Here is a 26,483-nt window from a genome sequence, read left to right as displayed (position 1 = left end):
TGAGGCAGCACCAGGAAAGGCGAATGGTGAATTGCAGGCAACAAAGGGCCAATTCCAGCGAGGGGCATCGCCATTCCCTCACCGTCCTCACTGTCTCTCTTTGCTTCCTCCCCTCCCGACACCAATTCAGACTCAAAGAGCAGGGCTGCCGGGGCTTCTCCTGGCAACCCCACAGAGAGTCTCAGGCCCCAGCCTGACCTCTAAGTGGCTGCTGAGGATTGAGGCTAGAGGCTCAGCCCTCCCCACTCCCAGGTCCTGCCCTCTGCTCTGGAAACTGATGTTTCATTCTCACAGTAAACCTATAACAATGACCAACATTTTTAGACATAATACGTGCCTGGCACTGTGCTGAGAACATCACATGAGTCATTTCATTTAGTCTCACAATAAACGTATGAGATAGGTGCAATTATTAGCCCCATTTAGAGAGGAGAAAATTGAGTTCAGAGAAGTTAAGTAATTTGCCCCTAGTCACACAGCTAGGAACTGGAAGAGCCAGGATCTGGACCTAAGTCCATGGGACCAGCTACTGTGCTTTCGAGGAGCGTGTTGGCCAAAGAAAAAGGGGAGACCAGGTTCAAGGGAAGGCTTTTTTCTTTATGTCAGGGTGGGAGAAACCGGGACACTGTTCAGTTAATGGGGAGGGGGTAGCAGAGGCGGACGCATCACTGCAGGAGCAAAGGGAGGAAGATGAAGGCACAGGTGAGGGGTCAAGAATGAGGATGGGGAGGGGAAAGAAGGGGAGGGGAAGGAGGTGGTGACTACTAGGGGAAAGAGGAGGGAGCTCGTTCCTCAAGGCCCCAAACCCCTCCGCTAACCGAGGAGAAAGTTATTTTCAGTACAAGGCAAGGCAGGAACTTGGGCCTGGGTGGAATGGAGTTCAGTCTCCTGGCTGTGGGGAGAGGCCTGGGGCATCGCCTCAAGCTCTGGACAGGTCTGCAGAATGGAATAAAAGGCCCACCTGAGCTGGCTGCCCACCCTGATCTTACACCTCAGTGCTATAAATGAGAACAGCTTTGGAAAAAGCTTTGTCTCTCTGTTGACTCCTATTTAGCCCCTGGCTTTCAGCTCATACGGAGGAAGGGACCTATTCTTTCCTCCAACCTGGGGATGAATGAAGGCCCACTGGTGAAGCCACTGTGTCTTCTGGAGGGAAGGGAGGTGCAGTGCACACCAACACCCCAAGACCTTGCCCGGCCATCACCAATGGCAGCCCTTTGCCCCAGCGCTGTGGCCAGCCCAGGGAGGGCTGAGCTCTTGGAAGCTGGAATTTCTCAGAAGGCCATCCAGTGAGCCTTTTGCAGGGGTGCTCAGGGCTCCTTGCTGTGCTGGGCAGTGAGTTATTGCAGCCTGTTAGCTTCAGCAGCAGGTAGAGGCATTCTGGGCTGCGCTCCTTCCTGCGAGTGAAGCCAGGTAATATCTACTGGCTCCAATGAATAAGGTAACCAGCCCTTTCATGGCACAGAGGATGCATCTCTCACCCAAGGTTTTTTTTTTTCCCCTCCTTTCTTTCTTCATTATGTTTGTAATTTTGCTTTATTATTTCCCATTGGAAAGCTGTGAAATGAAAATGATGCAATCTACTGCTGTGAAATAATGTCGTGCTCGAGTCCTTTTCCAATAAGCCCTGAGGTTTGCTCTGTGACGGCTTCATTAAATTAGTCGGCTCCATGGCAAATGGAAAAGCGCTCGGAGCTTTGGATTTTGCTAATCCGAATTGGGCTGCCTGAGACCTTAGACCGCCAGGGAGCTCGAGAGGTTGGCTCTGCATCCTGGGGAGAAGAGGCTCCCGCCTACCGTGGGTGATGTCCCAGAGGCCACCACGTGCGCACGGCTGCCAGACCTCTCATGCAACCCTTCGCCGTGCTCCTCTGCGTGCCAGATGCTGCCCCAGGTGCTGTCACGTGCCAAGGGACCCGATAGGTCAGGGCACTGTCTCTCCAGGAGCACAACGTGTGGGGTGGGGGAACGGAGGAGGCGTAACTGCACTGCAGGTAAACTATGATGGAGCACAGGTAAAAGGTGAGCCTGTCCTTGAAGGCTGGCCAGGACTCAGATTACCAGTTGCCGGTGAATATGCCTGAGATGCTTGCAGAGGAGATGTGAGGGCTCCCCACTTACCCTCCCATCTCCATCCCCCAGAGTTTATGAGAACAGACTCTCTCTTGCCAGGCTCTATTGTAGTGTTAAAGATTTCCATTACTGATAGTTCTTTCTAGTTAACGCTTCCAGGATTAATCTCTGTCATTATGAAGTAAAATATGCATGATCCCTAAATCTTTGTGTATTATAATGAGATTTCATTGTTATAAATTTGTCTTCTCGGTCCTCCATTTCTGCCTTTGCTATCTTTTTAAAACTCTAATGTCTGGTAGCTATAGCCAGGAGGTAATTAGGAAGTAGTACTAAAGAATCACGGGCTTATTCTCTCACTCACTCACGGAAATTTATTGAGGGTCTACACTAAGATATGGTCCCAGAGCCAGTGGGAAAGACAGTGGTGACAGCTAATTATAGCACTAAGGAATTTTGATCTGAGCTGACACAGGAAAGCCCCCTGCCACAAACACCTATAAATATTGGATAAAATACAATAAAACAATTTGAAATCACATCTGCATTTGAAAGGAAGAAAAGAGAAATTCCAGATTCCAAAAATGAGTGGGAATTCAAAGCCAGCATGGTGAATGACAGCTGAAAGGGAGTGGAAGCCAGATATCTGTGCAATCAGGACTGGGGTTGCAACACCCCAGTGGAGGCAGATATGAAGACCACAGCTTCATGAGTGGCTGCGGCCAGAAATGGGACCCTACACTTAAGTGGGTGCTCAGAAGGGCTAAACAAACCCCACCTACCAGCCGGCATGGGAGCAGGACAATTTGGGTAGAGGAAAGATAATCTGCAAAGGATCAAAATCCAAGATTGTGCCAAGCACAGATGTGGGGTCCAAAGTCACTGAACTTTCACAGTGTGGAAACTACAATTGGAAACATCAGTGTACATACTGGTTTGAACTCAATGGAACCCAACAGAGGCAAACTTGAACCTTCCTTGAGGCATGCTTCCACAGCCCAGCGGAAATAACTCCTGCTGAAGATGAGCTCACACACAGAGAAATTACACAGTACATAAGAAAAGAAACTGCCAAGAGAGTGAGTCTCAGATTCAATATGGCACCCAGTGTGGCCACCTATGCTGCCTCCAGAACTACTGAAAAACTCCCATTTCTGCGCATCCACTCTACACCATCATCCCTCCAACTTTAATCCAGGTCCTGGAGAGTGCCTGAAGCCCCTGTCTCTCTTCTTTCCAGTTCACAAATGTATACTACGTATGTATAAATTCCCTTTCATTTAATTTGCACACCACACCATTTAGATACTTAGGAGCCCATATTGTTCACGTCCGTTCGCACTAGCCAGAGGCAACCCCTGGTGAGGCGTTTCTGCCACACCTGGCCACCTTCTCGCCCGGCAGTGCGATGAGATTGCTGCAGAGTGGTGACTCGACTCCCCAAGCTGGGTTTGGGGTCTCTATCTTGCTAGCCCATAAGATATGAAGAGAGTAGGTCCTTTTCTGCTTCCATATGCTGATGTCATTGACAAACTTTCACTTTCACTTTCACCCACAATACTGCTGGCCTACAAAGTGAGCCGTTCCAGGTTCCTGAAATCTGGCATTCAAACTCAACGATCAGAGCTGACCAAGGACTCTAATTCAGCACCCACTAAAAGACCTTACTGCCCGGCAAAGCTTGGCCACACTTGCTCTGCTGCATAATTGCCGGACATAGGAATCTCAGACTGGGGCAGGTTGCTGTCCCATCCAGGTATCATCAGCTTTGTCTTGATAATCGGTGGAGCTTTGGAACTGCTGCTATTCTTGCTTTTAAATCACAAATTACTCTTGCTTTGGCTCCATCACCATCAACTTGGTGAAGAGAGGGTATTTGGATAACCCTACACAGTTATAGTGATCCCTATCTGCATCAGTTTTTAAGTTCTGCTTTCCACTAAGGAGGTCTTAAGATGCACACCCTGCAGCCCAAATGTGAACCTTTGGCGTCTCCATTAGCAAACTACCCCCCACGTCCTTCACAGAGTCTTTGTTACTGTCCCAAGTTCTTTCACTAGTAAGAGGAAGGTCAGTGGGATCCCCGAGCCTTAGCTTTTCTGCCACATCTAAGCAGCTGAGATTTAAAAAAAAAAAAATGTTTGTCCCTCTGGGGCAGAGGCCTCCATTCCTGTTTCCCCGTTTCCATGGGTATTCAACGGATATCTATGGCCACCTACACTCTGTGACTTTACAGGGGGAGTAAAATAGGAGTAATGTCCCTTCCTCTTGGACAAGGAATAGTGTTTCCAATCACCCATGTGGGAAAATATTCACTGAGAGCTTGATGTGCCTGATTCTGTGCTGGGGCTAAAGTCAGTCACGAGCCAGCTTTCCTGCCACCGGGGAACTCCCAGACAGGCACAGATACAGAGGGAGACAAGGACACAGATGGGGACAATACCAGCTCCTTTAGTTATTTTAGTGCAGAATCTGTTTCCCCGATTTAGGGGAGAGGGCGCTGGTGAAACTGCCTGTTCTTTCTTCTCTGCAAAACTGGTTTAAACCCCGTGGACCTGTAGCTTGAGGAGCCAACAGAACATCTTCTTCTATAGATGTCTTTATTACACGGCCTCCTCTCCTGTCCACAGTGGGGAGTGAGCCAGCCCCACATAAGAGCCGAATGGTAACTGAAGAAGGCAATAGGAGGATTGCATAAACAAATGCAACCACCAGAGGACACGCTGGATCTGCGGGCCCAGCCCTTCACTTTCCATGTCTGCAGTAGTCCACAGTCATGGATTTTTTTAATGATGAGCTTGAACAACGGCCATCACGGAAGGCTTTCTGGATGAAGGGGAGACAGACACCTGTTCAGGGTATAAGATGGGAGATGGATTCCAAAGTGGATCCAAATGACCCCCACCTCCTGGCACCAGCTCTCTTGTGTAATCCTCTCCCCTTGAGTGTGGCTGGGCCTAGAGGCTCACTTCTCTCAAATGTGGCAAAAGTGATGGGAGGTAACTTGTGAGACGAGGTTGGAAAGGACTGTGGCTTCCGTCTTGCTGGTACTCTTGCCTTCCTGGCTTGCTTGGCTTGGTGGCTGGGTTAGAGAGGCCGACACGGTAAGGAACTGAGGGCGGCTTCTGGCCAACAGCAAAGAGCCAGATCCTATCAAAAACCACTGCAACACCTTGACTGCAACCTTCTAAGTCACCCTGAAGCAGGGAACCCAGGGAGGCTGTGCCCCATAGAAACTGCGATCAGAGATGTGTGTTGCTTTGAGCTGCTAAGTTTTGCGGTCATTTGTTTCTCGGCGATAGCACGTGGTGGTGAACTTACCTCGGCCGAGAATGTACAGGCATATTCCGGGAACTTTTAAACAACATGGGTTGGTTCTTTTCTTAAAGCCTAGTTACTAAGAATGGACAACCACCATACCCAATTCCCAGAACACACTGGGGATTTGTTAGAGGAAGAAACTCCCACAGCGATGGCCACAGACTCTAAAGCCATCAGGGCCCACAGAGACGCCTAGAGCAGTGATTCCAACCAGGGAGGAGCCTGGGTCCTGCCCTGGACCTACTGCAGTGGGATCCCCACAGGTAGCCCCTAGGGCTGCTGAATAGATGCAGTTTCCCCAATGAGACAGACTGTGTATCCCCAGGCAGGAAACACTGCTGTCCTTCGCCTCCCCCACTTGATGTAACAGGAGATGAAGGGCCAGAGAATTATGTGTCTTCTCCAGGCCGCACTGCCGGCCAGCGGCAGCTCAGGATCAGAGGGCAGGTTTCCCATCTCCCCGTCCTCGTTGTCGACCCCCAACAAGGCCCCACCAACTGCCCACCCCGACTCGAAGGAGAACTCAGCCTAGCTCTGAGCTAACCTAAGTGGAAACAAAGGAGGAGAGACACAGACAGAACTTCCACGGTTCCTTTAATTGTTTTGAAAAGCACCTCCGCCGTTCATCTCTCAGTCGAGTCCTGGCCTAGTGACGACGAAGGCTGTTCTCTCTGGCCTCTTTCGTTAAGACAGGGAACAACATCAACACTTCCCATCAGATCTCTGCCGCCAGATACCGTGCAGGTGCAGACCCAGCCAGGACTGGAACTTAACGGCCTTGAGAACACGGGGATCTGTCTGTCTCTGAGTTGCTCTTGGCTCGCAATCTCTTCCTGCATCTTCCCTGACAGCCGCTCCTGTCCTGGGGGGCTCTGCCTTCGCCTCCCCGTTCAGGGCTTCTGCAGTAGTTCGGGCCTTCCTGCAGCCTGGTTTCCAGTCCGATTCTCATCCGGGGAAGCGCCACCCCACGGCCCCTGCCGGTTCCGACACGGATCTTCAAGAGCTCACCAGGTCCCAGTGCTGGCTCATGAGTGAGGACTCACACGGATTGACAACGATCTCCCTGCCGTTCTCAGTGCCATCGCCAAACATGTCCGTGTCTAGGCAGAGGTGGGATGCCACGTGCTCGATGCGGGAACCAGTCTTGGTCCATTGCTGGGAAGATGGAGAGGGGAGAGGATGAACCAGAATTCTCCGGCTAAGGTCCCGGGTCCTAGCAATAGTATTGGGAGTTCCAGCGTAATCAGCAATGTTGACACCACATGGCTAGGGTCATCCAGAGACTTGACTTCATGGTCTCATGGAGGAAGAAAACTGCAACTAATTGCCTTGCCAGGTATTGTTGTTGGTTTTCTTTTTTTTTTTTTTTTATCGGATTAAAAAAAGTAAACGCAAAATCAATATGTTTGCTAGGAAAACTCATTAGAAGGCAATAACTTTCCAAGCAATAGGCCAGAAAATAAGAAGCGAGTTAGTCACAGGAGCGGCTAAAGAAATGATCCACGCTCGGTATCTGCACCGTCATGAAGAAGTGGGTGAGAATGAGGAAGGGGGGGATGGCGAGGCAGGAGGGGGGGAGGGGCTCCTGGGCAGCACCTGAAGCCGAACCTCTGCTCCTCCAAAGTGCTTCAGCACACGAGGGGCCCAAGCAGAGAGGGGGTCTCATGCTGCTGCTTCCCAGACCTCACCTCACTGGACAAGGAGGGAGGGGATGGACACGTACTGGGGAACTACCACTGACCAGGTATCATGGACCATCTCAGTGAACTGCTCTAAACAGCTACCCTGTGTGATGGGCATCATCAACCTCATTTCATAGAGGAGGAAACGGAAGCTCAGAGAGGTCCAGTAACCTGCCAAGGGTCACACAGCCAGTGAGCCGTAAAAATGGGTATTTGAATCTCGGTCTCTCCAACACCAGGACCCAGTTGGCGGGAAACTGAGTGGAGCCAACACCGTGCCGCCAGAGAAACTAGGCACAAGGTGCATCCAGAGTGCTATGAACTTTGCTGCACGTCCTGCCAGAGCCCAAGGCCCCCGAAGGCAGAGGTTCGAGTCTTGTTCATCCTTGTGGCCCTGCAGGCTCTGTCCCAGTATGCTACTGCTCTGGGATCCTGGGTGGGCGTCGGAGCAAGACAGGGCAGTACAAGATACGCATGCAAGCTGAGGTCCAGCGCGGTCAATAGGCTTTCACATGGCAGCTGATCGCTGCCGCGGGCACCACGGATGGTATCAGAGGCCCCTCCCTCCCTCTCTTAACCAGAAGGACCCCTTCCTTATCACCCCTTCCTCCTCTGAAGCTTCTCTCTTTTCCTGCACACTACACCGGCGGCCACGTGCCAGGGCAGACGCGCTGAGCACTTACCTGTCTGTCATCTCCATTCTTGCAAAGGACAAGAACCACCGGGGCGCCAGGGAACAAGGTGACGACTGACAGGCACAGTTCCTCCTGCAGGATCTGCTGGGTGTATGTGAAGGCCCAGGTCTGGAGGGGAAGAGGCCAGAAAGGGTCACCTCAGGATGCCTGAAAGCCACCCCTGCTGGGCTACTACTGTGCCTACGCGTGACAATTAGCACAGCTTGGTACGAAGCACTGGTGGGGGGGGGGGGGTCCTAGCGGGAATCGACTGTCAACAGGTCACCTGGGAAAATGCTACTCAAGAGCCAGAGATTCTTGGGTCACACCTTCAGTGAAGTCCCCGCCCCACTCCCAAGACGGGGCCTGGCCTAGGGCATGCAGCTGCCTCTGAGAGGCAAGGAGCAATTCTGGGCTTTGGGCAGGAGACTGAACGACACCCCGGCCGAGCTGCATGGTCTCCAGTTTCTCCGTTCGGATTGGTGTCTGTTCCCCACTCTTGACATTTCACGCAGCTACGCGGTAGGTCACACACCCTGTTCCCCCCAGCTGTCTTTAGAATGTCCCTTCTTTGAAGAGGAGTCCAAATTGGTGCCCTGAGAACATGAGAGTTGTGACAAGAGGCAGATGGAGGGGCAAAGGGAATGAGGAGGGGGTGGCAGAGGAGCAGGAGGGAAAGAAGGAAGTTGTGAGAAATAAAATCATTGCAAGAGGGCGCATGCACGCCAGCACTCCAGGAGAACAGAGCACTTAACCCCGGAGCTCCTGCAGGGGGAGCAGCTGAGAAATCGGATGGACATGCAGAGTTCTGACGTCGGCGAAGGGAAAGGGGCATTCGGTGAGGTTCATTACAAGGAAGGAGGAACGTTTCCTTCAAGAGCCAGAGACCAGACAGCAACCAACTGCTGAAGCAGCCCGGGACACCGCCCAGCTCTTCGATCAGGGGCGGAAATGCTGGCGTAATAGTTGTCAAACGTGAACCTTCAAGAGGTTTTTCCTGGGTTGTAAAACAGGGATAACATCTGTCCTTTGCCTTCATCATGGGGCAGAGAAGACTTGTGAATCAGATGCCCCGAGGGGAGCTGCAGAGAGGACCCCTTTAAGGGCTGTACCCTTCCTCTTCCACGACACCCTTACCGTCCAGTGGACCCTCTGTCCCTGCACCAGGCCACTTGGTGTCGAGAGAAGACTTAGACCAGAAAGTACTCCCTGGGGAGTGGATGGAAATAGAGACGAACAAAGACTGGCTGTGAGTTGAGAATTCCTGAAGCCTGGGAATGGGTACACGGGGGTTCTTCATACTCTTCCACTGAGTTTGATTTCTGTATCTATTCAGTTTTTTTTTTTTTTTTTAATAATAAAACGTTAGGAAATGTACTCTTCTGGCCTTGTGAGCATCACCATGCTACGCAAACTATTTGCCTTCCTCCAGGGTAAGCTGCAACGGGAAGACGCCTGTATGCGTGGAGGTAACGTCGGAACCATGACAAGATGGCTCATAGCTGCTCACATTTCTTGAGCACCTACTATGTGCCAGGCACCGTTCTGGGAGCTTTACACATGTTAACTTAATCACACGACTCCAATTAGGTAGGTGTTGTCATTATTCCCCTTCTACAGATGAGGAAGGTAAGGCTCAGAGAGGTTATCCTAAGTCAGGTACAGTAAGTGGCCCCTGCACCCACTCTCCCCAACAGCTCTGCTTGAGCTACTGCTGCCACTGGGGTCATGGCTCGTTCCGGGCCCTTTGATTCAACTGAATCTCGGGAGACCCCTCCTCCAGGTCGTAAATATTAAAACCATAGATCAATTCCTCCTTGACAGGAGATAGCTGGCAGGAGCTTCCTCCTGTTGGCCAGTTCCCAGTGGCAGCCGCTGTGAGAAGGGAAACCAAGCTCACACCCCGTGTCGGGGGCCTGGGAGGGGGCAGACCAGAGAGTAGGCCCCTCCCCTGACACTGATGGGAACTGGGCAAGGGTATGAACGGAGGCCCACCCGCCGCGGACGCCACACCAGACCAGGGGACACGCGTGGCACTGGCTTCCAGCGTGGGCTGCCCCCCTTTACTTCCCACCCCACCTCTGTCCCCCACTGTGAACTCCCAGCCTGCATCTCCCTGCTTGGTCACTCCTCTCTAAAGGGTCCCCCTAGGGCCTGGGTGTGTGGACCTGGGACACAGTCCATCCTCTGGAACGGACCCAGGGGAGAGAGATCCATGCAAGTCCTGAAATCAGGCTCGGGTCATTAGGGTGGTGGGTTCTGGGGTCCTACGCATTGGGGGAGTGTAATGTAGAAGGTAGACACAGGTCCGAGGCGTGAGCCCTGAGAATTCCTTGGCCGGTGGTGCGGGGGGAGAGCAGGGCCCAGGTTCAAGGGCAGCGCTGCCAGGGGGCCATTTGCCCAGGCCCACCGTACCACTGGCCTCAGTGTTAGACTTATGCATTGTCTGGAAATGAGGATAAACACACAGTCACGGATGTGGAAAGAAGATGAGGCTCATTGCTCCGTCCAACTACCCGACCACACAGCTTGCAGTGAACCATGAATTAGCATTTTAAAAATAAACCCTGTAATTATCTTATGATCACTACAATACACTGGCTTTGTGTTTTTTATGTTAAAAGCATTAACTGATTAAATATAAAAACTTAAAATATACCACAATTTCTGGTAGCCCATTTTGGCATTTCTTTTTGAATATCCTAGGGGCTTCAAAAACCAGAAGTGCTGAGGATGGCATGGGGTAGGGTGGGGAGTGGTGGTCCTTTTAACTCTGAGACACCCCATCCACAAATGCCTTTCGGGAAGGAATGTATATGGTACCCCGGGGGCTCTGAGGAAACCACCTCAAGACGCCCGGGGGAGAACGGGCACAGGCACAGACAGGTATTGAAGCCCTCATACTATGTGGACTTTCCATTAGCTAGTACTTTACTGGCATCGAAATAATTCAGCCTCACAATTCCCCAGAGGAACGCAGCTCTGTGGCCACATATGCAAGAGAAGAGAGTTGAAGGGGAAGCAGAATACGGGAGCAGGCGGGGCAGGAAGCAAGGAGAGGTTTTCCGATTCTTATTCTGCAGCCTGTCAGGCTTCGCAGAATGGTCAGTGATGAATGGGTTTATTAAATGAATCTCAGAGTCAGAAATGAATTCAAGAAGGCAGCACTGGTTGCTCAGGCTGGCCTGGCCTCGATCGGTGAGCACTGACGGCTCCATTTCAGGGACTGGCAAAGTCACAGCTTTCAACCCAATGCACACAGACACAGCCATATCCATGGAAGCTAACCCAGAGGCCATCCTGGAGGCGGTGTGGGATGCCTCGCCCCTCTGGGACAGGGCTGGTAAGGGGCTGAGGAGGAGGCAGCCCATTCCTGGCCCTCCAGCCTCTTTGCCGCTGCCCTGGAAGAGGGGAACTGATGATGGGGAGGGGATGGTCCAGGCCAGACAGCCTGAAGACCTTCTGTGCTCAGAGGAAGTCTCTGGAGCTGCCAGTGTGGGCGGGAGACGGGAGTGGCCCGTCACTGGGGGAGGAGACTTCTCGCTAGTAAATGCTCACCTGGCCATGGCAGCCAGCCTGGGGCTTACTGTCCTGTACTGGCTGGAGAAGCAGAGAGGAAAGATTTTCTTCAGAGGAGACACCTGAAGGAGTAAAGTTCTGAAGGGAGCAGGCATGAAGCTAAGTGGGGGCCCAAGCCCAGGGGCTGATCTTAGAATGGTCCAGAGCCACCGCTAGTAGGCAAGGGCACTGCTTCTCAGCTGGGGTGATTGTGCCCCTAGCCACCTACCCAGGGAACAGCTGGCGGTGTCTGGAGGCATTTTTTGACTGTTATGACTAGGTCGGGGCTGTCACTGGCACCTGGTGGGTGTGGTCAGGGATGTTGCTAAACGTTCTACAATGCACGGACAGTCCCTGCAACGAAGAATTACCTGGTACTAATGCCAACTGTGCTGAGGTTGAGAAACCCTAGCCTAGCCCTTTTTTTTTTTTTTTTTTTAGTTTTTGTTGGATACAGTTGCTTTACAATGTTGTGTTAGTCTCTGCTGTACAGCAAAGTGAATCAGCCATCTGTACACACATATCCCCTCTTTTTTGGGTTTCCTTCCCATTTAGGTCACCACAGAGCACTGAGTAGAGTTCCCTGTGCTCTGCAATAAATTCTCATTACCTGGCCTAGTCTTAAGAGCTTGGTATCTGGAGGCGGCAGGCCCGTGTCTGAACCCTGCTCTGGCGCTACTAGCACATGACCTGGGTAGCCTTGGTCAACTCCTCTAAGCCTCGCTTCCTCCATCTGTGAAATGGGGGTTATCGTGAAGATGAAACAAGCAGATGCACGTCGAGCACTCAGCCCGTTGCCCAGCCCCTGGAGGAGAGTCTCCGTGAATCATCTTTTTCCAACACGTGGGAAGGAGGAGTGGTTGGACGAGGACAGAGAAACATTGCCATGTGGACAGACGTTAGGGGGCTGTGTTTTCCTTAAGGCAGAAGCACACATCATTTTCTGCTGGTAGTGAGTCCCCTGTTCAAAAATTCTCCCGTGTGCGGAAGAGTAAACAACGGAGAAGAAACAGTGAATGGGAGGCAGCCCTTCTGGCTGTGCTGTGGTTAGACGGCCGAAATAACTCGGTGCCAAGGGACGATTCTGTTCTAGGTTGTTCACCTTCCATTGTCTACGTGACCCTGACAGCCACCCTGGGAGGTAGGTACGATTGGATGGAAGGCGGACTGAGGTCAGTGGTTGTTCTGGGCAATGCCAGGGGCAGACCCTGGGGTTGACTGTGAATGCGGGACCTCCCTGGTGAGACGGGATCTGAGCCAAGCGTGTCCAGGACCACGGGCTGGCCTCAAACCTCGTAGGCCACACTGGGCATTGCCCTCGTCCATCGAACACGCCCTGAAGCCTGCTTCAGACAAGATGCTGGGAATGAACGAGTGGGTTCAAGCGAACCTTTAGTTCAGCCGACCTCTTGATGCACCTGTGTGGCCGTGGGATCCCCCAGACGCACTGACTGGCTGTGCCGGGGGCCTTCATCACCCGCAGGGACAGAGCTCAGCCGTGCCCTGGTGGGGGCCCTCTGACCAGGGGCGGCTCTGAGACGCTCCTCTCCTTCAACTGGGACTAGACTCACTTTGGGGACCTTTGTTTCTAGTCCATCGTGTCCTTTCCGCCCAAGTTGCAAGAATACACCCAGTACATATGGTGTTGGGCCAGGCTGTTGGACTCTGGAGTGACTGCCGGGGCTAAGACCCTGGCTCGCTTGTTTTTTTAACCCCATAAACTTGGGTGAGTTACTTAACTCTGCGCCTCAGTCCCCTCAGCTGTGAAATGAAGATAACAGCAGCCCCGAACTCGGAGGGTAATACGTATACGTGTCCAGAATGGCGCTGACCATGGAGCAAGGGCTCAGTTACTCTCCGCCTGTTGGCTGTGATGCTGGAGGATGCCAGCAGGAGGAGAGACGGCCCTGGAGATCCTCCGGTGGAAAACTGCCTTTGCTTTGCCTCCCAGGACAGATGCTGCAGAGGCAGTCGTGATGGGGCCATTCCCAAGGGTGTGCTGAGAAAGCCGGGGAGGAAGGGTGGTATCAGGCAGGGAAGGTGACTGCTGGCAACCTGTCCCACTGGCAGACTCACCGAGAGGTGCCAATGCGAGTCCGGGTTTGGGGGAAGAGCTCTGATATTCATCTCACCCACCCAGGCTATCGAGCGGCCTGCATGCGTCCTTCACAAGCCAGTAGCCTGAACTGCTGGGGATCCAGGTGGGAGGACACACTAAAAAGTCCTTCATTTATGTTTTTTCCCTTTCTTTAAATTGGGATACAGTGAGATTGGTGCATCTGTCTTCTTTCTATCTTTCACAAATATTTTTCTAGGGAATCCAATAAAATTGAGAGGAAGCTTACTACCCAGAAGGCTCCTGGGGCTTCACACATTTACAAACTGATGATGTATTTCTCTTTCTACCCAAGGCATCAGGTTGCTGCCATCCTGAATACACACTCAGGTTAGATATTTTGCTCCCAAGGTTGACAAACCAGCCAAGAAAGGGAAGTAAGGGAGGGTGAGGGATGGAGGGGGCTGGGGTGGGGCAGGGTCGTGAGCCAGCACTGGAGCCAGAGGACAGCCACGGTCGGATGGTCTCCTTTCAACAATGAGGACCGCCACGTGCACGGGGACACGCCACCTGGAGACTCAGTGGCCAGCTGGAAGCAGAGCTCAGGGCCCCCGAGCCCCATCCTCTGCTGCTCTTTCACCCCACACGTTGAAGACCCCGGAATCCACCACCCAAATAACCTGAGCCTGATTTCAGGACTTGCGTGGATCTCCCTCCCCTGGGTCCGTTCCACAGGATGGACTGTGTCCCAGGTCCACACACCCAGGCCCTAGGGGGACCCTTGAGAGGGGAGTGACCAAGCAGGGAGATGCAGGCTGGGAGTTCACAGTGGGGGACGGAGGTGGGGTGGGAAGTAAAGGGGGGCAGCCCACGCTGGAAGCCAGCGCCACGCGTGTCCCCTGGTCTGGTGTGGCGTCCGCGGCGGGTGGGCCTCCGTTCATACCCTTGCCCAGTTCCCATCAGTGTCAGAGGAGGGGCCTACTCTCTGGTCTGCCCCCTCCCCAGCCCCCGACACAGGGTGTGAGCTTGGTTTCCCTTCTCACAGGGGCTGCCACTGGGAACTGGCCAAGAGGGGAAGCTGCTGCCAGCTATCTCCTGTCAAGGAGGAGCTGATCTAGTGTTTTAATATTTACGACCTGGAGGAGGGGTCTCCCGAGATTCAACTGAATCAAAGGGCCCGGAACGAGCCATGACCCCAGCGGCAGCAGTAGCTCGAGCAGAGCTGTGGAGCCAGGTTTCCAAATCCTGCCTTCCTCCCTTACTAGTGTATGACCTTGGATAATCTCTCCAGGTCTCAGGTTCATCATCTGCAAAACGAGGATAATAGTAACACCTCCTTAATCGGCTTGATATGGCCTCTCAGAGACAGAGAAGTAGGGGCAGGAGAGAAGGTGAACAAGTCACATGAAGGGGTCTGAGGGGCAGATGCAACTTCTCTGGACAGGCCAAGAGGCAGGACAAGCTGAGAGACGCAAGAGGGGAGAGGAGGCAAAGGAGGGTTATCACGTTAGCAGGAGGCGCTGGGAAGCAGGATGACAGGACGGGTAGTTTATGTAGGAAGGAGGGGCAGACACCGAAAGCATGAGAAAGGTAGTGTAAGTCAGTCCTGCAAGGGTATATACTCCACGCACACACGTGCACACACCCAGAAACACATGCACATGCCCACACGCCCACACACTGGGGGGACGAGTCTAGCTGAAATTGCTTTGCGGATTTCTATCAGTGGGTTCAACGCCTTCAGAATACTTGGACAGGCATCCCAGGCCTGCTGTCGGCCGCGGGTCCCGCTAGGAGAGAGGGCCGTGTCTAACCCAGGGTAATCCCACCCGGCACCCCAGCATGCAGCCTGGTGCCCGGGGCACCGTGCACACTCGGTGGGTGTCATCTGTTGAAGGGAACTGAACATCGTCCTGTCTCCTGTGTTCTTCCCATGTCCTGAATTCGCACTGCTGCCACACACACCCAACTGTTCTCTCCAAAGCAGAGAAGAGTGACAGCTTGGCACGATTTTCTACAAAAGAACTCTTTGCTCACTTGAACGCTGTTACTGTGCTAAACCTTAGTTTCCCACAGTGACAGCTTTTTTCTCTCCCCTTTCTCACTCCGCTGGAACGTCAGCCAGAATAGGTGCCATTCTCCTCTAGTCAAATAAAGGCCTGGCAGCTTCTCCCTGGGCCAGGCTATTGGGTGGCCCCTCCCTGAGATCCAGAGATCCCATGGCTCCCCCCGCCACCTTCCTTATGCAGCCAAAGACATTAAGTACCAGAAAAACCCCTACTTTGCTAGAAACAGATGAGGCAAACTTCTGTCTCAGGGAAAGGGGGATGGTAACATTTTGGCTGTTTGCGATCCCCCATGAGCAGGGCCCACACATAGAGCCAGAAGAGAGGGATGTGCGTTATCTACTCACACATTCTACAAAATGCCACTATCAAGTGGTATCATTCTCAACCAGGCTGCCACACCTAAAGCAAAACTGACACCTCTATTTCCTTCCCCTTTTCCTGTCTGACTCAGGCAGCACCCTTCCGTGTCTTGCTGGAGCAGAGATTATTTTTGGAAAAACTCTCAGCAAGCTGGAGGCTGGTGGTGCAACGCCTCAAATGCCAGGCTGAGAGTGTGGGTTTTTGTGGTAGACAATGAGGAGCCATTGAAGGCTGTATGGAGATGGGGAACAATGGTTTGGTGATCACATGTTACTGGAGGCTGTGGCCATAATCTAACACAGTGGTTCCCAAGCAGGGTGGTTTTGTCCCCCGGGGGCATTTGGTAAAGCCTGGAGACAGCTTTGACTGGCATGACTGGTATGTATGGGGCGCTCCTGGCATCCGGTGGGCAGAGACCAGGGATGCTGCTGGACAGCCTACAGGAGACAGGATGGTCCCTGCCACAAAGAGTGATCCAGCCCCAAATGTCAATAGTGCCGAGGTGGAGGGCCGCTGATCTGGCATGAAGAGGTGAACGTTGGGGCCAAGAGCAGCTATTCCGAGGGGAGAAGGGATGGGATTTGCAGGAACGGGGGATGTGGGAGAAAGAGGAGCCATGGAAGATGGACAGAACTACAACCATCTGGAGAGAATTAGTGGGATGGTGAGATGGCCGGGGAGCCTGACAGGTGCTTGGGGCCATCTGTTGGCTTGAGTTTCAGAGGCGTTTGTTGTGGCTGTGGACTCACTAGATCACCCCGTGTTTGAGAGGGAGAGTCCGGCAGGGATGTCTAAGTGTAAACCCGCCATCCTGGAGCCATCTCCTGGGCGCTCACAGCCTCATACCCCTGAGGATAAAAGTCAATCTCCTCAGCTGGGAAAAGAGGCCATGACGTGCCTCTTCCCTCCTCTCCAGTCTTACCTTTGCTGCTCCCTCACCATTCTACCCCTCTGACCACAATCTCCCTGCAGCCTTTCAAAGGCATCCTGGCTCCCAGCCCCGGGCCTTGGTACATGCTGGATTTGCCCACCTGCCCTTTCTTTCCTTCGTGACCTGGCCTATTTCTACTCATCTCTCAGGATACAGCTCATTTTCAGGTCCTCTGGGAAGACTTCCCCAATCCTTGTGTAGAAGTTGGATATCATCTCTCTGCACTTCTATAGCACCGTGGACCAAACTCTCTCCAGGACAGAGATTATATCAAAATGGCTGCTGACTTGCTTCTTTTTGCGTTAGATCCCTCGAGGGGCCATGGTGGCCTGCAACCTAGCCTTTCACCTGTGCATCTCCACAGTCAGCAGAGAACATAGACATTCGTTGAGTGGATGAATGAATAAATGAATGGATTCATGGATGGATGAAGATACAGAGTTTGTGAATCAAGAAAACAGAGGAGGTTGCCAAAGCTGGAAGCATGGATAAAATCTCCAAGGAACCAGTTACAGAGAAAAGAACAGTGAATTGAGAACTTGGGTGATTACTCACCATAGGGTATGAGAGTGGAGAGAGGAGGCAGCCAAAAAAAAGAAAAAAGGGGTGGAAAGAACAGGAATGCAGGACAGTCAGGATCATGCAGTGTCTCCAGAGCCAGGAGGGAAGTTATAAGATGGATGTGCTTTCATGCATCCAGCGGGCCAAGTGTTACAGAGGTTGAGACAGGCTGTGAATTTGTCAGTGACTTTTGAAAAGAGCTCTGTCCTCAGAGGGGAGCACACTGACCCACAGCGTTGATGAAACAGCTACAGCACAAGGAAACCTCTCTGAGAAGGGGCGACAATGGTCCCTCCAGACCTGGGGGAAGCAGGAGACAGCAGAGGTGGAGCCACAGGCCTGCTGAGGGCAGAAAGGGGATGATCGACGGCCCTGCCCAGAGATGGGGGCGGTGGATGGTGGGGAAGGCTGTAGCACATCTGTGGTGACTGTCTGGAAGTCAGGGTTAACTCAGGGGGGAGACTCACAGAGCAGGCATTTCACCTGGAGACAGTGTCACCCAGCAGGATGCTTTTCTGTCTGCATCTCATATTTTCGAGGTAGCTGTGCTATCCACCCTGCCTGATCGAGCCCACATTTACTGCCAGCAGCTTGGACACCAATGACATCCTCATTAAACTCCTGCTAATTTAATGGTTAATTCCTATAGGCGCTAAGTTGCCTGGTGAGGCGTCTTTCAGAGGAAGTCTGTGCATTTGGAAACCAAGCGGAGTGAACCCAGTCCCAGAGTGAGGGGGATCGTGCTTCTCTTGCTCTGCTGTTGAGCTCCGGGTATAACTAGACACCTGATTCATGTAAAAGCAGGAAATAGAGGCCAAGTCCATTCACATGTTCAAGTATCCCCAGCCAGTTACTTTACCTGGGACTTTGCTTCCCTGTCTTCAATCTTGACACAGGGGCTTAACTTGAGGTTGGAGATCTCTTGGTCTTTCTGCTTTTGAGACTCGAGGCACTTCTGCCTCTGTCGGATGCTGCCCTTCTGGATGGAGGACTCCTTGGGTACTCTAGAGGAAAGCCACGGGAGGGATGAGAATCCACTACTCTTTGGATTAGTAGTAACACCAGCAGTTGGAGAGGTCGGGCAGTGTTTGGAGAATGGCAGGGGCATTTTGTCCCGGCTGTGTTACAATGACTTGCACTGCTCGGGGCCTGGGGATGGGGGAGGTGCCACTAGGAGCAAGGCAACAGGGAACAACCCAGGAGACTGGAGCCTGGAATGGAATCAGTGAGTCCATGCCCTGAGGTCACACCCCGGAGTTCAAACCCCAGCAGTTGAGAAATACTGCTACAGCTGACCTCAATTCCTCATGCTACTGATGAATAGAATTCTCTTTCTGGTTTCAGGGATAAGCAGAGCCAAATGGCCTTCTCAGACCTCCATATACTTAAAAACCCTCATCCAGATGGCCACAGGTGGTCCCTTCTCCAGACTGAGTCAGCGGAGGGTCTCCCTCTGCAGCTAGCAAAGGCTCAGACCACAGGGCGGATACCTGAGTTCTGGATAGACGTTCTCCAGGTACCACTTGAAGCTCCGGCACTGCAGGTTCTTCCTCAGGTTCAATCTGCTCTCAATGCTGGGGGCGAAGGGGGAGGGCAGACACAGAGACAAAATACAGCTGTGTCAGAGACAGGTAGCAGCAACATGGACCCAGGAGGTACCAGCCCTCCAGGCTGGGAGGCGTACAGCACAACCCGTGCCCATGCTCTGCACCCACGTCTCCCTGGAGGGTGCTGGAGAAAATAACCGAAAGAGATTTTGAGAGCTCCAGACAGAGCTATGGAAACACTTAGCAATATCTCACAGTGGAGCGGTAATGACACCAAAGATTTGTGCTTTACCTGAAAACAGAATTTGGGGGTGTTTTTACTTTTCATTAAAAACAAGGCTATGAGAACATTCGGCGTGTTGTTAATAATTCACCTCCAGGGCTCTGTGTCTACTTACAAATCTCTCTTTGGATTCTGCTGTTGAACTGCCATCCCCCCGATGCCCTGCCTCAACCAGCCCAGCCTCAAAGAATCCTCTTTGTTAGCTGGTTCTGGGCTTTGGTCATGTATTTGTTCATCACGTATTTCCTGAGTACCTAGTATGCGCCAGGCATTGTGCCCAATGTGGGACGTGATGGTGGACTTTCGAGCGAGAGAGACAGGTAATGAACCGGGTGGTCACAGCCCTATGTGGATGTGGGGTGGGAGCACCTCAGAGGTGGCCCCATGCCTGTCGGGCCAGTGGTGGTCGAGTGGTAATGTGGAAGCTGGTATCTGGAAGGAAAGTGGACGTTGTCCAGACAAACCAGAAAGTGGGTGAGGTGGGGGCCCCTGGTAGTGCCAGGGGAATAGCAAAGAGAGATTAGTGCACGTGGAGAGGGAAGGGGTCTGTTGACAGGAACAGCGGTGCAGGTTAGAATATGTGTGTGTGAACGGATGTATGTGGGGGGATGGGAGAGGGGAGGTGGGTGGGAGGAGATGAAGATGCAGACCATAAAAGGTCCTGTGAAATACTGTGGAGGAGCTTAGACTTCATTTTCAGGGCAATGGGATGCCATGGATGGGTTCTAAGCAGAGAACGATGTGGCGGTGTTAGCCCTTTAAGAGCATCTTACTGATGGTGAATGCATCTGATGTGCAAAGCTGGGAGAGCAGTTAGGAGGCAGCAGAAGAAACCCAGGCGCCGCTCATGATTGCTGGCAGGGAAGTGGGGGTGGGAACGGAGAGAAGGGCCAGGTTTAATTCTCTCCACTGCACCACCAGCACCCACCCGAGTTCCATGTACACCTTGTCTCTCCTGTGTGACCACACAGAACTGGCCCTGCTCTCTCCAGCCTTGCCTCCTTCCACCCCAAGGACTGGACCGGGCGCCCTCACGGCACTGGAACTTCTTAAACAGCACTAACCACCATTCCTCACCAGACTCCAAGCAACATGAGGGCAGGAATGACATTGTTTGAATAGGGCTAAATGTTCAGTATTTGCAAGAACCCAGATGTTCAGTGCATGAGTGAGGCAGGATCTCTGGGACTTGGTGATTGCCTAGGTGTGGGAGGAAAAGTCAAGGTTGACACTCATTTCTGGTTTGGCAACAGGATGCAAGGAAGAGCGTTCACTGAGAAGGGGAATATGGGGTAAGGAGCAAGTTTAGGAGCGAAGAGGAGGAGTTCAGTTAGGACCTGTCGAGTTGGAGGAGCCTGGGAGGCATCTGGGCAGAGATGTCCAGTTGCTACTCAGACATAAGGGATGGAGCTCAGAGGAAAGGTGCAAGACAGAGATGGAAACATGAGTATCGGCAGCACAGTGGTGGTTGATGCCAGGGAAAATGTGGAGTAAGAGGGCTTATGACAGATCCTCAGGGAACGCCAACACATAAGGGTGGGGAGAGGAGCCTGAGCCTGCAGAGGGGGCTGAGAGGGTGCGGCCTGCACCGCAGGACAAGAGCCAAGACTGCAGTTCTGGAAACCGAGATCAGAAGTGCGCCTGAAGCGGGCTGGGTGGGAGAAGTCTCATACCAATGGGGTAACATAGAGAAAGGTAAGGGGTCCCAGGGAGTCATGGGTGGGCCAGGTGGGAGTGATCGCAGGGGGTGGGGGCACGGCCTCAGGTCACAGTCAGGAGAAGGCGGGGGGGGGGGGGGGAGCCGCAGACAGCGATGCAGGCAGCTCTTTCATGAAGCTTGGCTCTGAGCGAGCAGAAGACCGGGTGTAGGTGATGAGCAAAGCTGGACTGAGGGAGAGTTCTTACAGTTTTCTTTCCTTCTCTTCCTTTTTTGTTTTTAAAAACTATGTAAGATGCTGAATAAATTTAAATGCCAATGGGGACCATGCAATAGAGAAGAGAGATGGGTGATCAGGGAGAGTGAAGGCACACAGAGGGCAAAGTCCCCTAGAACAGGGGCTCCCACACTGTCTGCGCATTAGAGTCACCTGATGGTGGGGGGGGGGTGGTTCTTTTACAAATTCTACAGCCCAGGCCACAGCCCAGAGGAAATCCACTCTCTGGGGGTGGAGTGGAGGCAGCAGAGTTTTTGAAGCTCCCCAGGTGACTGCGCTGTACAGACAGTTTGGCAACCATCACCCTGAAACCTCGCTCCTTGAGTTGAGGTCCTCAGACCAGCAGCACGGCACCACCTGGGGCTTACAGAACTGCAGAACTACCGAACCAAAATCCACACTTTAACAAGATCCCCGGGATATCTGTGTGCACATTAAAGTGTGAGAACCGACAGGCAGGAGGAGATGAATCCAGGCAGTGGGACCTCGATAAATGATGATTTATGAATGAATGCAGGGGGGAAGAGTGTGTCCGGAGAACAGGAGGCACACCTTATCCTTCAAGATGAAAGAGACAGAAGGATGGTGCAGATACAGGTTCGTCTGTCTTGGGAACTTGGTGCTATTTCATCTACAAAACAGAGGTGTCATCCTCTCTGAGTGAAAGGAGTGGGGTGGACTCAGCAGCTGGGGAGAGTGGAAAAGGTACAAATGGAGATTGAGGGAGAACGCTGGCCAGGTAAGGTGGCAGGATCAAGAGGTCCACCAAGGGCCCCCCTGAGCCTGATGGCCACGGAGTGGTAGCAGCACCAGCTGACAGTCCCAGAACTGTTCAGCAGCCTATGAACAGGGGAGGAAAAGGTACAAAGCCAGGTTCATCCAGTGTTAAGAGAACTTCACCAAGGAGGGTTGATAGATGCCCAACAGAGCAAGAGATCTGAGGACAACATCTTTTAAGCATTCTCTTTAAGCAAGAAGGTGGAACCCAAGTTGGAGAGGGGAGAGCAGTGAAGAAAGGAGGGGTGGACCCACATGGCCAATAGACCGGAAGTTGGCTGAGGACTCAATAAACACCGTGGGAGGCTCTGAGTAGGAGACGTGGAGAACAGTGTGGGTTTATGGTTTCAGAAATACAAATCACTTTAGCAGCCTCTGATTTAATCCTCCCGGGCAATGATGGGCTCGACCTATGGAGAGTAGGATGCAAAAATCCCATCTGTCAACAGCCTTAGAATGACTGAGGGACATTAGATGACAAAAGCCACCGGCTGCCCCCCCAAAAGATGAATGATAACATCAATGAAGTTGCCATTTTTCTCTACTCAAATCAACCCTGGGTTGGGGAATGCAACATCACAGAGTTTTGGAATATGACAGGTGTGATTTGAGCCTCCTCCCCCTCCTGTAATGGTGTGATCCAGGGCAAGTACCTGAACCTGTAGAAGACTCAGTCTCCTCATCTGTAAAACAGGGGTAATTATACCCATTTCTCAGTTTGCGGAGGACTAATGGGATATCTCATGTAATGGTATCTGGCCCTTAATTTCTCTCTCTGTCCTCTTCGACCCCCATGAAGCTGGAGCCCGGCTCTAGAGGAGATCTGCATGGTACCGTTCCACCTAGGAAGGCAGAAGATTTAGGCTTGGGCAGCTGAGGACAAGGAGGAAGGAACTCCGACCTGGAGGGACCAGGGCTGCTTAGCCCAGCACCCCACCTTCCTAAAAAGCTGGAAACACCAGTCCACTGCACAAGGCACAGCTCTGCCCACTGAGTAGATGGCCCAGGTTGCCCGGGGGTCATCCCACAAGAGCTGTCCAAGGCCCTGCAGCCGGAACTGGGCAGGAGCAAGAAGGCACATGAAGGGAGAAGAGCCCCAGCCTGGGCCCTGGAGGGGCTTGGGGGCTCGGGAGACCAGCTGAGCACACAGGCCTGTTGGGACCCGCTCTCCTTGGGCCTGTGAGCTGGGGCTCTTGGCTCTTTGCACAAATAAACCAGGAGGGACACTTACTTTCCAAAGGGTCTCTCCAGGGCAAACGGCCGGGAAGCATAATAGTACTGCTTGTATTCATCCATCCACACTTCAGCTGTCCGCTTGGTGTTCCTGGGGAGACAGGGGGTGTCGAAGAGGGTCAGAGAGGACCTGGGACGTGTCCAGGTAAAATATACACAAGCGGCAAGCTGGCAGCGTCATCCCTGTGGGGCCCACCACGGTCCAGTAACATTACTCTCCCCACAGTGCTGAGCCCAGCCACTACCACCAATCTCCAAAGGGACCTCTACCCCAAGACACACGATTTTAGGAGTCACTACATACTCTTTTCCCAAAAGGCACAGGCCAGAGAAATTACACCAGAAACTGAACTTCTGTCGCCCTCAAAAAAGAAAAAAAATAAGGGAGAAAAGAGCCAGGAGAATCTGGTGCAGCCCTGTGGTGCCGGTACAAGAGGAGCAAGTGCTGACCGCCTCACCTCTGGCCGTCCGCGGGCTCCTGCTCCAGAACTCTCCCCTGCGGCCCGGGGCCCAGCTCTCCAAGGGGAGAGCCCGTCACGCACGGGTTTCCCACAGGCCACGTGATTAGCTTGGTGCAGGTGTAAAGAATTAAGCAATCACGCCATCTCGGTCAAACGTTTGCCAGGACTCTGAAGTTTTTAAAACATCAGCTCTTCGCTCTGAGTTTGACATCCAAGGTCACAGAAAAAGAGACAGAGACAGACACGGAGGATGCCAGTACTCAGCTGTCCAGCAGGCAGGGGCACCAGGAAGAGAGGATGTGGGAAAACCATCAGAAGCCAGGAGCAGGGCTGGGGCAGCACCTGCCAAGGCCCGCGTGCGTGGACTCGGGGTCTCACCGGAAAGGCCATGTCCCTCCAGGTTTCTGGCTCTGTGCGCCACAGAGGCATTCAACAGCGGGGCGCGGCACGCCCTTCAAGCCCGTGAACCTGGAAGGAGTTACGCACACGCAGCCCAGGTCTTGGTGCTCAGAAGGCAGCTAACAGAGCCTTGCCGCCTCCCTTCACTGGCCTAACCACCGGCAAACCGGAAGCTGCCAAGGAGACACTGCCCCACGTTTCCCTCCCCTCCAATGACCCGCTGGGGGCACGCAGATGCCCGCTGGCCAGGGCCCAGTCTCAAACACAAGGAATGTTCTGGAGCCCAAGGCTCTGCCCCCTCACTCCCAGGCTGGCCCCTTTCCCCATCGAGGCCCCACCACTTTCCTGTGCCAGGCGCCCCCAGATCACCTTTCCCTGTAAAAGCCCAGAGCCCAGGCAGCCCCGCCTTTGTTCCTGTCCCTGCTGACTGGGTTCTCACTGCCCCGCCCTGCCCAGCATGGGGTCAACTTTCTCCCTGTTCAAGCCCACGGCGCCTCCACACCTGTCCACACCCACAGCTGTCCATAGTGTGAGAAACCGAGGACGGGAGAGCCCAGACGAGGAGAACAACACCGCAGGGGAAGCAAAACACCAAAGGAGGCGCTTGGTTCCTTCCCCCAAATGGACCAAATGAGAGAAAAAAAGGGCACAGTGGGAATAAATGGGGAGTGAGCTGTCAAGTGACAAGAGACAAGGGGAGGCGAAGCTGGAGGACCAGAAGAACAAAAGGAAAAAGAGGTGTAAGGAATTATTTTTAAAGAAAAGGAGAAAGGTTGAAGAAAAAAATCACGAAAAGCAGAAGGGCGTATGGAAGGAGGGAACAGGAATAGGCAAGTGGGCACCGCTGGGTCACTGAGACCCCGGGATCTTTGTCCTGTCCCCAGGCAGGAGGTGACAAGTCCCAGGAAAGGAGCCCAGGGCCGCAGGGCCTACGCCAGCCTGGCAGCTTCTGTGCACCCTCGAGGTCCTGGAGCAGTCAGGTGGGTTGTATCCACTCATGCCTCCCCATTCCCGAATCTTCCCAAGGGCCTTTCCCCTGGTGACCCAGCCTGAAGGTGGGAGCAGCGGATCTTCTAGAACTCAGGGGCAAAACGGTCACCCTTCTCCCACCCCAAACAACCCAAGATACCCAGGGCCCTGAGCCCTGCAGGATGGCGCCGCCCAGTGACTTGAAGCCCCCAAGGCTACATGTGGGGGAAGCCAACAGTGGAGAACAGCCTTGGGGCTTCCAGCCTGAAGCTGGACGGGCAGGCCTGACTTCTCCTGCTCAGGCAGCGGCCCAGCGAGCAGGACCCGCAGCCCCTGTCCATCCAGAACACTCAGGCGACCTACCAGAGAACCCAGGGCGGCAGCAACCCATCGCCAGAAAAGCCCTCGGCCGCTGCAGCGCACACTTACTTTATATACGTGTTGGCATTTCCATCTGGGAAGACATACGGGTGCTTCTTCCGGAAGACGTGGCCCACTCGGCTGCAGGGGACGATCTCGAGGCTGCCCCCGCACATCCACACCCTGAAGGAGATTTCTGCAAGACAGCCAGGCCCCCCATCGCTGCTCTGCCTCCTGGGCGGAGGGGACACAGGATGGCAGCGTTGAGACTCCAGGCGCCAGGGAGTCCCAGGTCCCAGGGAGCGGCGAGGGCCGGCTGCACCCAGCCGCTGGCGCGGCGTTTACCCGCGTGCTCCACGGGCCCGGCAACCTCGGTCTCCCGGCCCACAACAAGGGTGGTAACAACTCGCACCTGGGAGGGTGGTTTGAGTTAATAGGGAAACAGTGGCCGGCAGGGAGGAGCACACAACAATCACGCCCTGTTCCCTGCCCTCATGGAGGCCTCTGGATCACACTCAGGGGCCTGCACGGCGGGGGCCACTGCTGTGAGGCTTTACTCTGGAAAGAGAAGCCTGGGGGCTACGAGAGAGCTGCTTTTGAGCACGTGGAAGATGGATTAGACGAGCTCATATGATCCCAGAGGGTTAGAGCCAGGACCCAGGAGAAAGACTTTCCATTAGAGACTATGGGAGAATTTTCTGATGGTCAAGGTCCAGATAGAAGGGGCTGTCATGGAGTAAGTGAGTGTGTTTGCCGCTCTGACAGGCCAGCAAGCCACATGGCCTGGAGGCGACAGAGAGGACCAGTTCCCAGGAGGCACCTGGACAAGGTGTCCAGGCCAGAGCCTCCCAATACTGAGACGGCAATGCTACCCGCTGCAAGGGCCCCTCAATCTTAGCCCGGAGGAGGAAGTCTGAGCCGTAGTCGAGAGCTGGGAGCAGCCATAGAAAGTGCTGGAAGCCTCGAAGCTCTTGTTGGAGGTGCTCCCCTGGGTGGGAATTTGCACACAAACCCCTTTTTCCCTGTTGGCTGCTGCTGCAGGGACGTCCGGGAGGTGGGAGGGGTGGAGTTAGCAGAGGCACTGGGACTAGGCTGGCGGGTGCATTTCTCCCTCGGGGCTGCTTCCTGCAGGCTTGGAGCAGTGGTTCTACCCCAGAAGGAGGCAGCGGAATTCAGCGGTGGTGGGGGAGTATCTCTCATCACTGCCCTGGTTTGGAATTGCTGAACACTGTGAG

The 26,483-nt window shown here is 53.5% G+C and overlaps 1 protein-coding gene across 2 annotated transcripts in view; it reads right to left on the bottom strand.

Moving 5' to 3' along the window:
- Positions 1 to 6,390: 6,390 nt before the first annotated feature.
- GALNT14 (polypeptide N-acetylgalactosaminyltransferase 14) overlaps positions 6,391 to 26,483 on the bottom strand; it is a 216,550-nt gene continuing 196,457 nt past the window's right edge. Inside the window, exons 10-15 of one of the 2 annotated variants that reach the window (XM_059942929.1) lie at positions 25,318 to 25,444; positions 23,058 to 23,150; positions 18,776 to 18,859; positions 18,145 to 18,289; positions 7,760 to 7,879; positions 6,391 to 6,549 (exon numbers count right to left, since the gene is read on the bottom strand). In XM_059942929.1, the coding sequence (XP_059798912.1) occupies positions 6,391 to 6,549; positions 7,760 to 7,879; positions 18,145 to 18,289; positions 18,776 to 18,859; positions 23,058 to 23,150; positions 25,318 to 25,444 (728 nt within the window). The remainder of the gene's footprint in view (positions 6,550 to 7,759; positions 7,880 to 18,144; positions 18,290 to 18,775; positions 18,860 to 23,057; positions 23,151 to 25,317; positions 25,445 to 26,483) is intronic. The other variant, XM_059942930.1, reaches the window with a different exon arrangement.

This window comes from Balaenoptera ricei, chromosome 13, assembly GCF_028023285.1.
Source record: "Balaenoptera ricei isolate mBalRic1 chromosome 13, mBalRic1.hap2, whole genome shotgun sequence".
Taxonomy (NCBI): Eukaryota; Metazoa; Chordata; class Mammalia; order Artiodactyla; family Balaenopteridae; genus Balaenoptera; species Balaenoptera ricei.
The sequence above is the reverse complement of the archived record's forward strand: the minus strand, read 5'-3'. Positions and strand labels throughout refer to the sequence as shown.